This window comes from Cladophialophora immunda (assembly GCF_000835495.1).
Source record: "Cladophialophora immunda strain CBS 83496 unplaced genomic scaffold supercont1.7, whole genome shotgun sequence".
Classification (NCBI taxonomy): domain Eukaryota; kingdom Fungi; phylum Ascomycota; class Eurotiomycetes; order Chaetothyriales; family Herpotrichiellaceae; genus Cladophialophora; species Cladophialophora immunda.
The window spans coordinates 4,048,355-4,061,783 of NW_015622547.1; the positions used below are offsets into that span (position 1 = coordinate 4,048,355).

The 13,429-nt window shown below is 52.8% G+C and overlaps 5 protein-coding genes across 6 annotated transcripts; 3 read left to right on the plus strand and 2 right to left on the minus strand.

Moving 5' to 3' along the window:
* Positions 1–865: 865 nt before the first annotated feature.
* Positions 866–2,903, minus strand: PV07_12080. Of its 2 annotated transcripts, XM_016399573.1 has the most exons (3): positions 1,730–2,903; positions 1,565–1,618; positions 866–1,490 (listed from the first exon to the last, which is right to left on the minus strand). In XM_016399573.1, exon 1 carries the CDS (start codon positions 2,223–2,225, stop codon positions 1,755–1,757), a length of 471 nt encoding a protein of 156 aa, XP_016244135.1. In that variant the 5' UTR covers positions 2,226–2,903; the 3' UTR covers positions 866–1,490; positions 1,565–1,618; positions 1,730–1,754. The 2 variants fall into 2 exon arrangements, with proteins under 2 accessions (XP_016244135.1, XP_016244134.1); XM_016399572.1 differs by having other exon boundaries at positions 1,565–2,903.
* A 430-nt stretch (positions 2,904–3,333) lies between these two features.
* PV07_12081 (uncharacterized protein) lies at positions 3,334–5,137 on the plus strand. The gene has a single exon (XM_016399574.1). It carries the CDS (start codon positions 3,701–3,703, stop codon positions 4,514–4,516), a length of 816 nt encoding a protein of 271 aa, XP_016244136.1. The 5' UTR covers positions 3,334–3,700; the 3' UTR covers positions 4,517–5,137.
* Positions 5,138–5,661: 524 nt separating this feature from the next.
* On the plus strand, positions 5,662–8,220 carry PV07_12082 (uncharacterized protein). The gene is made up of 3 exons (XM_016399575.1): positions 5,662–6,446; positions 6,532–7,220; positions 7,456–8,220. The coding sequence occupies exons 1-3, from the start codon at positions 5,915–5,917 to the stop codon at positions 8,002–8,004; spliced, it is 1,770 nt and encodes a 589-aa protein (XP_016244137.1). The 5' UTR covers positions 5,662–5,914; the 3' UTR covers positions 8,005–8,220.
* PV07_12083 (uncharacterized protein) lies at positions 8,004–10,649 on the minus strand. Its single transcript, XM_016399576.1, has one exon. The coding sequence runs from the start codon at positions 10,335–10,337 to the stop codon at positions 8,433–8,435; it is 1,905 nt and encodes a 634-aa protein (XP_016244138.1). The 5' UTR covers positions 10,338–10,649; the 3' UTR covers positions 8,004–8,432.
* Positions 10,650–11,311: 662 nt separating this feature from the next.
* Positions 11,312–13,277, plus strand: PV07_12084 (uncharacterized protein). The gene is made up of 3 exons (XM_016399577.1): positions 11,312–12,091; positions 12,168–12,213; positions 12,294–13,277. The coding sequence occupies exons 1-3, from the start codon at positions 11,658–11,660 to the stop codon at positions 12,825–12,827; spliced, it is 1,014 nt and encodes a 337-aa protein (XP_016244139.1). The 5' UTR covers positions 11,312–11,657; the 3' UTR covers positions 12,828–13,277.
* Positions 13,278–13,429: the final 152 nt, after the last annotated feature.

The following is a 13,429-nucleotide window of genomic DNA, read 5'->3' on the forward strand; positions in this document are numbered from 1 at the left end:
ATTCTTTCCGCTCGTTGATAAGCTGCGCCAAATCGTCACCAGCGGCCAGATCGGAAGTGTTCAGCGTGTATTTTCAGACCATGGCCGAGATCTTATCGATGCATCTACGCCAGCTACAAGCCGTTTCGTTGACCCATATCAAGGAGCTGGCGGGTTCCTTGATCTGGGTAAGTTGAAAAACTTCCTGGCTAATCCTTACTGTAATCATGCAGAGCTGATCAGATCGGCGCATCCTTTCTACAGGTCACTACTCCCTGTTATGGTGCTTCCTCCCACTCTACAACTGGAAAGGCGGTAGCGAAAAACTGGCACCGGCAGTTTCTGGCAATATGATACTTGACAAACGTGGGTTTGATATCCATTCCACAGCGGTTCTAACATGGCCTGATGGTAAGTCGACTCTCAGATGATTGACCAGCGCTAAATCCTAAATCCTCTAGCAATCGCTGTGGCTTCGACATCCTTGACTAGCAACACGGACCGTCGGGAAGATGGTGCTGTTGGTCCTGCCACCAAAATCATGGGCACCCAGGGAACGATCACCATTCCGGCTCCGTGCTATCGGCCAACCGAGTTCACAGTTCACCAAGATAACCTCAAAACTACATACACATTCCCAATCACTGTAAGAGGCATTTCTCAAGAGTAATGCTCTGTATTCAAGCTGACTGTAAATTCTAGGGCTATGGGATGGGGTGGGAAGTAGACAATGTCGCTCGTGATATTGCTGGAGGGAAGTTGGAAAGTTCTACAATGCCACTGGAAGAAACCATCCAAGTCATGACAGTCATGGACACACTACGCGAAATGTCAGGCTTGAAATACCCCGAAGAGAGTGAGCTCATTTTCTAGAGTCGTATTATACCGTATAAGGAGAAATGATACGCAAAAAGGAGTTGGTTGTTTGGAATGTCTCACTGGCAACACGAGTACCAATTGAAACCCGGCCAGATGTAGGACTGTAAGTTTGCAGGCCTTGAGCCGATTGATCAGGGTTCTATTAGGTTGTTGGCCCCTGTGCTCCTAACCCATCTAGTACCTAATGATGGTTTGTAGATAAGGCATGAGCCATCTTCCCATACATGATTCAAGTTCGTTGCTTCATTGCCCTCTATATCGAGAGGTTGGCCTTGTTGGTCTGGTTTCCTTGGTTCTCTAACCCTCCTTGTGTGTTCAGCTTGCCTGAGCACGGGAGAACGGAAGAACAAACCGTCGTCAAATTTCGTAATACCAAATGTAAAATTTGACTGAATGGATGACCCCCAATTTGCGAAGAACTAATATTCGCATTGGAACCCAACAAAGTGGTATCACATTCGGACCTGACAGAAACTCCGCAACACCAAGCTATTCCAATGTCATGGATATCCCGCAAGCACCAACAAATCTGACATAGCCGCCTGAATCTCATCAAATCTCGTCTTGCCGACAGCCTATAGTATCAGCCGAATTGGCAACATCCTTGTTTGTTCGTGTTGAAATTGAGGCACCTGGTGTTCGATGGTTAGTACGTGCTGGCTGGAGGTCGCCTGTGAAGACGGGTCTTGCAAGGACAATCGCTCACCCCCCGCCAGTTGCCTTCCATAACAAACATCCATCTCTTGACTTGTAGTTTAGACTGTGAGGAAGATGTCAGCGTTTTGTGCATCGAATCACGCAAACATTTCGCGCCAATGGCTTGCGGCACGTCCACGGAAGCCGAACGAATCGAAGTCACCGGGCTTCGTACCATCCACTGGTGTCATCGCCGTAATTTAAACATCCTTCAGCATGGTCTCCAACAACCATACATCCAGAGGCACCATTTCCAAATGTGCAACAGCCTTCCTCGACCTCTCTTTTTTGACTGGGCTCATTTGCCGCGGACACAGCCTGTTGCTGGTCTGGCTGCGGTTGTGGCGCCTCTTGTTGAGCTTGAGTTTGCGACTGAGGAGGTTCGTCCCGCTGTAGTCGGTCGTTGCTATGCGCTGAGGAGGAACGAGAGGACTCTTCGTAGGGAGGTGGAGGATCCATGCGTGGGAATGTGCTCGATGCGCCGCCATTAGGGGGAGACGTCGGAGTCCTGAGTTTTCCCATGGTATGATCTTGTCAGTAGCTAGCAAGACACAGAGAATTTGTACGGCGCGTTGACTTGAGGACAAAGCGGAGGTTGTCAAGGTGGCAAGCGCAAAGGTTGCGAAGCTATTCGCTGTAGCGGCACTGTATGAGTACTCTAGGATTAGCATAGCTGGAGAGCATTTTCAAGGCCGGAATCACGAAACATATATGCTTCGCGACGACCGCGAGCAAGGCATTGATGCCTCAGCCATCAACTGATGGACGCATTGCAAAGATCGCATGATTGGTTGAGGCTACGAATACGATTGGCCTTTTTGGTTTCTGCCTGCGGATTGGACTGTGCGAATGGGGACTAGCGGGGTTGCAAACTGAGGCTTAAACAAGCTGTGGCCAGAATCTATACTCGAATCATGCCCATTTGCCGAGTCGGTGGGAAGGGAATTGTGCAGCCTAATGACGAGGAGCAAAAGTACAGGAGGAACAGGCGGATCGGGAGAAGGAAATGTTGGATGCCTGGATTCTAGAAGGTATGTACTTGGTAGGTATGTACACATCAGAGGAAGATGAAGATATGCTCCAGTTGGATTGGAAGTGAGGGTTGGGGTGGCATTGTTCTCACACTCTCTCCTTTTTATGAGGTAATATGGTAGTAAAGAAGAGAGGGATAATTAGTACGCAGTAAATAGGGACTTGGCTCTTGTACGGAGTACTTGTCTGAGCAGAATATGACGCCAACCAGTTGGCGACAGGCGACGGGAGACTCGGTTAGTGAGCAAGTTGGGCAATCTCTGTGATTCCAGTCTTGATAGGTCAGGTTTGAGGCTGAGTTGATTTTTCGCTCTGTGTGTGAGAACTGCATCAGCACTCTACAAGTACGCTGACGGGTAGGATGATGTTAGAATACCACCCATCGAGTTGTCTTGCACAGAGACGATTCAGAGACACGGTCAGGTGAGAGTGGATGAAGACCAGAGCAAGGAAAGTGGGAATTTTAATCGATACAGCAATTTCGATCTCGTGATTTTCCCCGTGTGAGCACAGAACAAGCGAGTGTGGCGGATTAGAGCCCATTATTAGCCAGGCTCTTGTGGGCTGTTGCGTGCTATTGCACCATTGCCAATGGTCGTTTTGGGGGCGGCCAACAGGGCCACTTCCCCCTTAGACTTGGGGACCTCGGGAGGTTGCCACCCTCCAGTGCCTCACGCCATCACCTGGATTTTATTACTTGTTAGTTAAACTTTGGAGATGGTGGCTCGGCGTTGTTGCCCCTGATTTCCTGATTCTCAGGTCGACCTGATGCAATGCTCCGTCTTGGGATCGAGATGGGCTCCCGTTGAACCCTCAGCTCGTGGCTCCCTCTACGCGACTAGAGTATGAAAACACTTGCCCTCCCCTCCAACCCAACGTCCTCAAAGTACATCCTCTTCCCTTGGCCCCTCTGGTTAATTTGTCACTGACAATCTTCTTCTGTATCACGTTGCATCAGCAGCATTCACATTCGTTTTTCTTTCTTTATCTCCTTTTTGTTTTCATTTCCATCCCTTTGAACTGGCCATTCCCCCGACCTCTCGCAATCTCACCGGCGCCGATCAGCAGAACCCTGCACTCGAAGGACTTCCGGCAACTGGCCTGCGTCGCAACAATGGGCCTCAACAACCACTACCGCTCTGTTTCCACCAACGACGAATCCTTCCCGCTCTCCGAAAAGAGTCAGTCAAGAGCAGGCTGGGGCAAGCAGTCCCTCTGTCTTTCTGTTGCGACCGGCACTCTTTTCATCGCCATCATAGTCGCCATCTTCTCCCTGATTTCTTCTGTATTTGTTTCACACTCCTCTACCTCCACATCCGACGCTCTCTCGGCGTCTACCACCAGCGCAACCGCAGTTGTCGCCAGTACCTCCGCTGCTTCAACACCCACCCCTCTCGTCGGTGACGACTCGATAAAATCCACCGAGGGTTCTGATGACTCGACCTCGTCAAAGGATGAAATCCAAAACTGCGGATATACCCCCGAAGAGGCCAGAGAACATGGCTGCGTCTTTGACGTGATGATGCAACTCTGGACCCCAGCGGCGTGTTTCGACGAATCTCTTTCAAACCGCTTCCTCGAGGTTGGCAATTGGACCTGGTATGCTGATCCTTCTGCGAGCTACGCCTACACTTTGGAGGAAATGAGAAAAGGCGAACATGATGCAGTCTATGTCGCGCAAGACTACCATGTGACCCACTGCATCTACGCCTGGGAAAAGCTGGTCCGGTCGATGAGGAATCAACAGCCCCTCATTACTGAGTTGATTTCTTATGACCATGTCATCCACTGCAGGCACAAAACCCTTCAGAGAGCCGATGGAGGTAGCTCCATCCGTGGTGTCCGAGCACCTACTGGGTATACCCAATGCGCACCATATGACACATGGAAAAATCATCTACCTCCGAACGAGCATTCCTCAACGGACTGAAGAGGATTAAAGAATTTCGTGGGCCGACCTTGACGTGAGCGTTTAGCAGTTGAATTTCGGTTACGGTCAGTTCATATAGGCACATAATCATCCCTCAATTATCAACGTTTCAGAAATGGGGAAGTTTTCAGTTGCGCCGGAAAACAAAACTTCACGCAAAGTCTGGAGTGATTCTCAACCTTGAAAGACACCTCGAATGCCTCCAAGGCTTCACAGAATCGCCAATGGAGATCTGTGCTACTTTTCAAGCTTCGGAGGAAAGTTTATTCTGCACAGGCTTTGATCGAGTCACGACGCACCTCCAGACCTCTGGATTTTGAGATCCCGCCACCCGAACGAGCGGCTGCACTGGAGCGAAGTGATTGTGATATGGCGGCGACCGGACCATGGTTAGGAATACACCACTCAAAGCTGTGGCTTTTTCAAGATTTGTCAATATTAGAGGGATGATATGAATGACTTTCCCCTTCCACCAAACAATATACTGTACTTTTTAGCAGGCCAACGCGCAGGGTATTTGTTTCGATCTAGTTTTTCCAATCTTCTCTGTCCCAGGCAAAAATGCCCATAAAACCTGAGGTTGCCTAGCTTTGTGACAGACGAATTATTTGATGATTCTAATCTTCGTCCCATTTCTGTCTTCCATCTAAACGGCCCAACCATGCCTCTAACATTTAAATGCATTGACACAGAAAGGGCCCTTGATGGAAGGCTTTGTCTCAATGTATACGAGGTAGATTAAGAAAGGTATCGTGGCATTGGTGCAGAGGACTGCTATCAGGCGCAATTTAATTCTCTGCCAACACCTTCCATTTGAGGCCGACGTGTGTGATCGGCATGACTTTCGACTGTCGACCAAGCTTCGGTGATGGCACCAAGCCTACTGGGGCACTATCAACCATTAGCCCAAAACTCTCCGTCCTCGCCCGCTGCTTCAGGCTCCTGTCCAAGGACACCAATGATGGCCTAGAACAACGGTTGTGCATGGTGCAACTGCTCGTTACTGCTTCCTTGCCGCATTGATTGGCCCGACTGCTACGCGATAGCAAGAAGCTGAACAACTGAGAACAATGTGGCCGTGACGCTGTTGCCCCGCGGGCCAGGGTCTCGTTTGTGGCTTGCGTCGAGCAACTCTGGACCAGCTGAGACTGGGCTTTTCAGGCGCAAATTTGATTTTGGCGGCGAAGCCGTCTCAAGGTGGTGCAGCTAGGGTATTAGGAGGAGGCTTTTAAAGGATGATCTCACCGTCTCTCCTCTCGAGACGGACGTTCTCTGCAGTGATACTCGGCCGCTGATGAGCCCCGCACCGCGGACGCTCTCTTTCAGATGAAAAAGGTTCACTTATTGCTGCATCTGGCTTCAGTCGCCGGCTTCGATTAAACCGGCCAGATAGGAAAGATGAGCGAGTCAACGGAGCCCGTCCACGACGGCGTGGACGAGTTCGTAGTGGACCCCATTCGCGTGTCTCTCCTCGCGACCATCGACGACGAGAACACTGCCTACAAGGACCCAAACAAGACGGATCGCTACTCCTTCTTCGAGGCCAAGACAGTTGACATATGGGAAACGGCCGGTCGAGGCGCGCAGATTGTGGATCGAAGCTACCCAGTGTCGCGGCGACTACCCCAGGATCTGTTTGAGGCGTATCACCCAGCGATACCTCGCGGGAGTCGTCTTGCTCTTCGACTCTTGTGCACGCGCCCGGCGCTTGGAGGCAATCAGACGGCCAAGCACGATGACACGGGACCCCCGGGCGATCGACAGATCAATTATCTCCCGTTCCTGGCCGCAGATGTGCAGGAGCTGGTCCGTCAATGGGATCTCAATCGCGAATACACCTGGATGAGGCTAAATGCGCGCGAAGTGGGCAATTTTCAGCGCAAGACGGTATGGAACTTTGACATAGAGCCACCCAGGGCAGTTCGAATGGGTATGTACGCGCGCTTCAGGTCAAGAAACTCACCCCAGTTTTGTATAAAATGACAACAGAAAAGGCTGAAATCAACCGTGTTCAGGAGTGGTGATCCATTTTCCGTTCGTCCTCCGCCCAGCTCGACGAGCAAAATACCTGACAAATACAAAGGGCGGGGGCACCGCATCCCGGCGGTCGCTGAAGTCGACGTACAACCCGCGACGCGACGACCCATTCCTGTGGTCCTTTGCCATGTCGCACTCCCTACGTGACGGGAAAAGTCGCTGCCTGCTCGACGGGCTCACAGACTGGGCAATCGGGGACGTCTCGCGCCGGCTCTTGAAGGCGTCGCAGCACTGGTACCTGCACCCGCTCCACGTGCCAGTGATCCTGCTCAACATCTTCTTTGACCACGCGGCTTGGGAGGTCAACCGGCTGTGCGTCGAAGTTGGGCATTTTGAGTTCCTGTCGCGCGACGCTCAAATCGGCTCGCTCCAGCACTTCGACATCATCACCACCCAGCTGCAGTATATCCGCCGTGACCTTGAATTCCTGCAGTCGCTGGCAAAGTTCCTGCTCGAGACCATGGAGTTTCTCGAGCAGAAGATTTTCCTGCGTGAGTGGGACAGCAGGGTAGGCAGAGACGACGGCACCGTGACTTCGTACAGGGCCTATGTACACCAGACGAATCCACATATGGAGGAGAAGCTGATGAACATTTCGCATTTGATCGACAACAACATATCGACGTGCCAGTACTTGCAAGCGAGGACAAGGGATGCATTAGATTTTGTAAGCATTTATTCTTTGCTGTCTGTCTTTTGTTTTCCCCACCATCTTGACCAGACGTTCCCGCCAGTCTAGCCCTTGGTTAGTGCTCCATGTTCTTTTCTTTCGGGGCTTCTCTACGTGCCATTACCTACACCATTACATCATGCAAGCGGCAGCCCTGAGCTGCTCTACTTTGCAGCAATTTCAAATTCGCTAATTTCTTCCCACGTACGTGCGTACTGCGTGGGAGAGATAGATCAAGGGCAAAATTTCGCTGCGCGACAACGAATCGAATCGCGAGGATGCCGACTCCAACAAGACCATGTCGTTCCTGCAGATGATCTTCCTTCCCGCTACATTCGTGGCTGCCATTGTGTCCATGAACTTTTTCGACCTGACGACGTCCCCGCCCCGAGTGAGCAGCTACATCTGGATCTTCTGGCTTGTCAGCCTCGGGCTTACGGCCGTCGTACTGGCCATTTATTTCTTCTGGCGGTGGAAGGGTAAGGTCAAGGCGGCGGAGGAGCGCAAGGAGGCCAGGAGACGGGAGAAGATGTTGGGGTGGGAGGAGGGTGGAGGTGATCAGAGTCCCTACGACACTGGGACCGGCAGCGATCCGGATAGTGATGGGGGCGAGGGTGGGAGGAAAGGGCGTAAGAGCCGGAGGAGGAGTCGGCGGACACGCGAAAGAGGAAATAAGAAAGGGAGAAGAAGTACTAGCGAGGAGAGCGCGGAAGATGGCAGGGCCGCAGGCACCACGACCGGGCAGATAAAGAGGAAAGAAAAGCCCGAGTTGGTCATGTAGTTGGCTTGTTCGTGGCTGGATGTCGTTGCGCTCGAGTCGATAAATGGCCCCTCCCCCTAGGCATTGGACTGACGGCAAGCCAGCTCACGGGCTATACATCTGGAGGGAGATGGAGGAGATGCAGGTTACCCAACGACGAGATAGATCGCCGTTTCTTAATGCACTCTGTTCCAATCCATATGTCCCCGCAGAAAGTGGATGGGGAACATGCAACGCATCGCAATCAGACGGTACTCGTAATGCTAGCAACCGGACCGATCCACCTTTTATTGCATAGACCACTATGCCTTTTCCCATGTAGTTCCGTTTCTCTTGAGGCACTTGTAGAACCAGACGACGAGCTAACAAAAGCTAGTAAACGCACGGACAGCACTGCCACTAATGTCAGATCTGACAACAACTACTTACGCTCTCAGGACCTTCTCGGATCAGACCATATCCAGGATCCACGTACTCTGTCCGTCCAGGCTCAACCCAGCCATGCTGCGATTCAGAGCCTCGGCGGGCTTCTGACCAAGCCAGATGGCCTCACTGCGGCTCATGCCCTCTTGGACGTCCCAGCCCTCGGTGCCCACGGCATAGATGACCCTGCCGTGGAGGTACTTCTCGCGCATTCCCCTCTCGTGGCCTTTTTCGTACCACACGCCGCCGCCGCTGGCAATGCCGCTCCCGCTCGAGGAGTCTCCGCCGTTAATGTCCGGCGTGGACGCGTTCGTGGCGACCACGCCGACGACCACACGCGCAATGTCCTCGGGCCGATCGGGCGGGAGCTGCACGGACATGCTCCGACCGCCTGACTGGGCGACGGCGCGCGGCACCATGACGTTCGTGACGACCGCGTTGATGCGCACGCCATCGCGCTCGGGGTCCGGGTCGATATTTGTCCAGAGACTGCGCACGAGCCCCAGGATCGAATGCTGCGTCACTTGATAAATGGGCAGCTGCGGAGTTTCCTTGAACGCAGCCGCGGACGTGAGGAAGGTCAGACTGCGGTCGTTCATACCCGGCGAGGCAGGGGCTTCTGGCTGCGGTCTCGAATAAGGATTCACAATGCCCTTCTTGCTGCTGCTCTTGGACTTGGGCGAATATTTCAGATATGCCAGTGCAATTCGCGCAAATCGAATGCTCGCCGTGATGATATCTCCCAAACCGGTGGGCTCTGTTGCTACCTCGTCGTAAGCCATCTTGGCCGTCTTGTTGATCCCGGGGCGATCTTCAAACCAGCCCTTTTCGCCCGCACCCACGGTGCATGCTTGCCCCCCGTCGTCACCCACCCCGAAGATGGCGTGGTCGACACGTCCATACATAGTGATCGCGAGCTTAAACAGGTCCAGCATGTCAGAGTACTTAGTCAGGTCGCATTTGTTGAAGTGAACTACGTGCGGCGGGCCAAGCGAGGAGATAAACTTGCGAGCCTGGTCGCTATTCGTGTCGCCAAAAATCACCCGACAGCCAGCCGTGTGGAATTGGCGTATCAGAGACTGACCTGTTTGACTGGCGCCATTGGAGAGGACGATCACTTTGCCATGAAAGGATTCTTTCGGCAGGGGTGGCGGTGTAAAACGGCACGGATTAGACGCGAAGACTTGAGGGACAGAGGACATAGACTGGGATTTCTTAGTTCGTGTCGTGAATGGGTTTACGGGCGCGATTGTTGATGAGGCATTTGGTTTGAGAGACGAAGAAGTCGTGGCTGAGGGAGCTGGGGCCTGGTTCGAGGTGGATACAGGCACAACGGAGGAAGGCGATTTTGGTGATGATAGGGGAGTCGCAGCATCAGTGGACGGTACTGAATTGACCATGACGGTAGGATTGGGCGTGGCGTCCGGAGGCGCGACTTGCGACACTCGTTTCTTCTTTTTGGGTGCGGGCGTTTGAACGTCCGATTTGGGTGGAGGCTGCTCTGCTGCAGAGGCAGGCATCTGTTCTTTTTGTTTAACAGGAGTTAGATCAGCCTCGAGCTCGAATGTGTGAGGAGTTTTGGTGACGGTCTTTCTTCGGCGAGTGGGTTTGCCAGAATCGTCAAGGGCAGCGGTGTCGCCAGCGGCAGGAATATCCAGTCGCTGGATGGAAGCAGGGGGCGATCCAGATTCTTCTTCCTTGGTGGTAGTAGACATGATGCTCCGTATGGGAGACGTGGTGTCCGGAGTCCTAGAAGCCTTGGATATCTGGCGGGAAATGTCTTCACCGTTCAGGGTGGAAGAGGCCTCACTAGCCCATGGATTTGGCGAGACGGATTCACTGGACTGAGAGGTGACATCCAGCTGCGAAGCCACGTCGAACTCGCTGCCTGAACTGGTTTTGGCGGCCTTCTTGCGCAGAGTGTCTTTCATGGCTAGAGGTGGGCGTTATCGACGGGAGGACAGCGAGCTGTCGGAGGCACAAGAAAGTTGCATCCGGGAGGTCAATGAGGATCAGATCAGGGTCAGGGTCAGGGTCAGGATCAGGATCAGGACCCAGATGCCGTAGCGTGGCAACGGATTGTGGGGTTGTACAGCTGGGTCGCAGCTTTGTGGCAACTGATAGCGATGGGGATGTCGATCAACTTGAGGGGAGCGAGTGTGGCATCATGGGGGTTTGGGCTCTCGATTGAGTTGTATGTACAAGAACATGGCCTGATCAGAGATGACTGAGCAGGAACAAGGTGACGAAGGACAAGAGTAATAGTGGGCAACGATGGCTGTTCTGGAATTCATCTCTTTAGAAGCGAGAAACAGGCTAATTGGAGGGGTGCATGCGGCGGCCATGCCACCCACGAGGCACCCATCAAGGGCCACCAGCACCACCGGGCCAGTTCATCGATCAACTGCTGAGAAGGAGCTGAGAAAGATGAAATGGAAGAGCCCGATTTGTTCGCTTGGTGTCTCGCCTCTCTTGGGTCCTGCACTACTCCCTTACAAGCACGGTGCGTGTTTGTACATGTTTCCTCTTTCAAGAAGACGAAGGAATAAATGAGACTGGTGCCGAAATTTCTCATCGACGACGAGTTTTACTGTCCCGGATGTGATGTTTCATCTCTCAGGCTCCATATTCTAGAGGTATTCGGCAGGCGCAATACTCAGCATCCACTTGTACACATTTATGCATTCCTCTCACTTCTCTCTCACTTCCAGCTCGTCGGCCACTGCCAGCCACCTTGTTGCCAAAGATTATCGCTGGTGTCCTTCTACACCCGGGATACGGAACTCTCACCCTCCAGCAGCCCCTCCTTCTCCAATCACCCCTCTACGCAGACTAGTCGGGACAAAATCCATCTCCGTACAAGCTACGGTCAACGGCTCAAATTCCATGATAAATCGCAATCGTACATCTCCGCGCGTATCGAATTCGCTTACAACCACACTGCCCATCATCGCTGCTTATAGTTCGTCAATCATGGCACCGATAGGGTCGGTTCGATCTCTCCCCCTTTCATATCTTTCATTGTCGACAGGCCTAGCTCCCAGTGAGACAAATTGCCCATTTTGGTATTCAACTTGGTCTTCTTTTGCTACATAACCTGCGACCTGCGACGCTGACCTTCCTATAACCGCGCGAGGGGATATTTACGCTCGACAGGAGAAGAATAGGGCTATAATCGTTGCCGAGGTTCCGATACTTACCGCAGACCAAGCCCAAAGTGCAGAAACACGAACTACTAGAGAACAGGCACCATGGGTGAAGACGCAACAACAGGCCTTGAGACCGCCTCCCTTTCGTCATCTCGGCCAACCTACACCCGCGAACAACTCGCCACATACGTATCGAAATGGATCGCCCCATCAAAGGACTACACGCTTGCGACGCTCGAGTCTGAGATCAAGGAAGATCCCCTCGCGGCACTTTCAACCCTGCAGCTTCGCCAGATGGCCTTTAATCCATGGGGGAACATCGCGCTGCATTACTCTTGGCACCGCGCCCTGTCGCTCGACCATGAAGCGTTATATCACAAGCTCGTCGAGCGAGGGTTGGGCGGCTATTGTATGGAAAACAACGCCTTTTTCAGCACCATCCTAAGATCCTTGGGCTTTCGGCTGTATGTCACTGGCGCAAGGGTCAGCCTCGCCTTAAGCGGGGACTCGGTCGATCCTGACGGGTTTGCCGGATGGTATGTGTGTCACATCGCTCTCTCGCCGCTGGTCTTTAGGGTGCTGGAAGTCTAACGGATATTATCGTGTCAACAGGCAACACGAGGTCATTATCGTGATAATTGAAAATCAGAAATATCTGGTAATATTATTCATTGCCCTTCCACCCAACAGCCATGCTGGCGGATAATGCACGAGGAGCCTCCTAACACCCCAATGCAGGTCGACGTCGGCTTTGGCAGTACCTCGCCCGTCCATCCGATCCCACTTGATCACGCCAAACCGAAACCTTATAACTCTGTCCCCGGTGCAGAGGTCCGCCTTGTGCACCGCCCCATTGCCTCAAACACAGATCAGTCCCAAAAGCTCTGGGTCCTCGAAACGCGCAATAAGACCCACCAAGAATGGCAAAGCGGCTACTGCTTTGCTGACCTGGAATGGCTTCCCATGGACTTCGAAATCATTAACTACCGCACAAGCCAGGACCCAGCCAGCTGGTTTACCCACCGTCTCGTCCTGGTGCGGATTCTTGTGGACGAGGAAACAAGGACGAAAGCCACAGGGACAGTGATCCTCTCGGGAACGGTCTTTGAGAGGAGACTTGGAGAAGGGCTAAAGGAAGTTGTACTAGATGCGAAGTCGGAGAAGGAACGGGTTCAAGGCCTCAAGGCTTGGTTCGGGATTGAACTCAACCCGGACGAGCAGAGGGGCATTGCCGGCACCGCAGCCGAGATCAAGAAGCCGTTCAGTGTATAGAGTTGTCAATGACTGTGACTGGCTTTGGGTCGAGCCGCTCACTACCACAGTCTCGGGAACGCCACCCACAACAAGGTCTTTCTGTGCTGGTAGACACCGAGGTCGGTGCATATGTCTGCAAGGAAAGTATGGGAGTCTTTCGCGTCCCTGGAAAAGATAGCCTGGGTGAGGATAATTGTCCCGTGCGTGAGACTGGTTGGTTGATGAGAACCACTGTCTTACTAGTGTTCGATCCGGGTCGATCAAGCATTAGTCGACGGTTCCTTGTTGTTGGTGCTTGTGCGCATGGAAGCTGGTCCTCTAGCCACCACCCGGGCGTGACAGCGACAGACTTATGGCCGGCCATTCTCCATGCCACGCAGTAGCGCGCTTTTCTCGCGCTCCTTGGTGCAATCGAACAGGTTAGTGTTGAACTAGCAACGCTTGAGCAATGGCATGGTCTTCTCCACCTATCTGTGTCCGTTCTCAAGAAGTACCCCGATCGTTTATATACAAATAGCAATGGCACCAGAAGGCATCTCCGGAACCCTGCCACGCAGATTACCTCCTGGCACTAGGCGCGCTGCCGTTCGATCGGACGCTCTTTAGCGAGCTATAGCTAA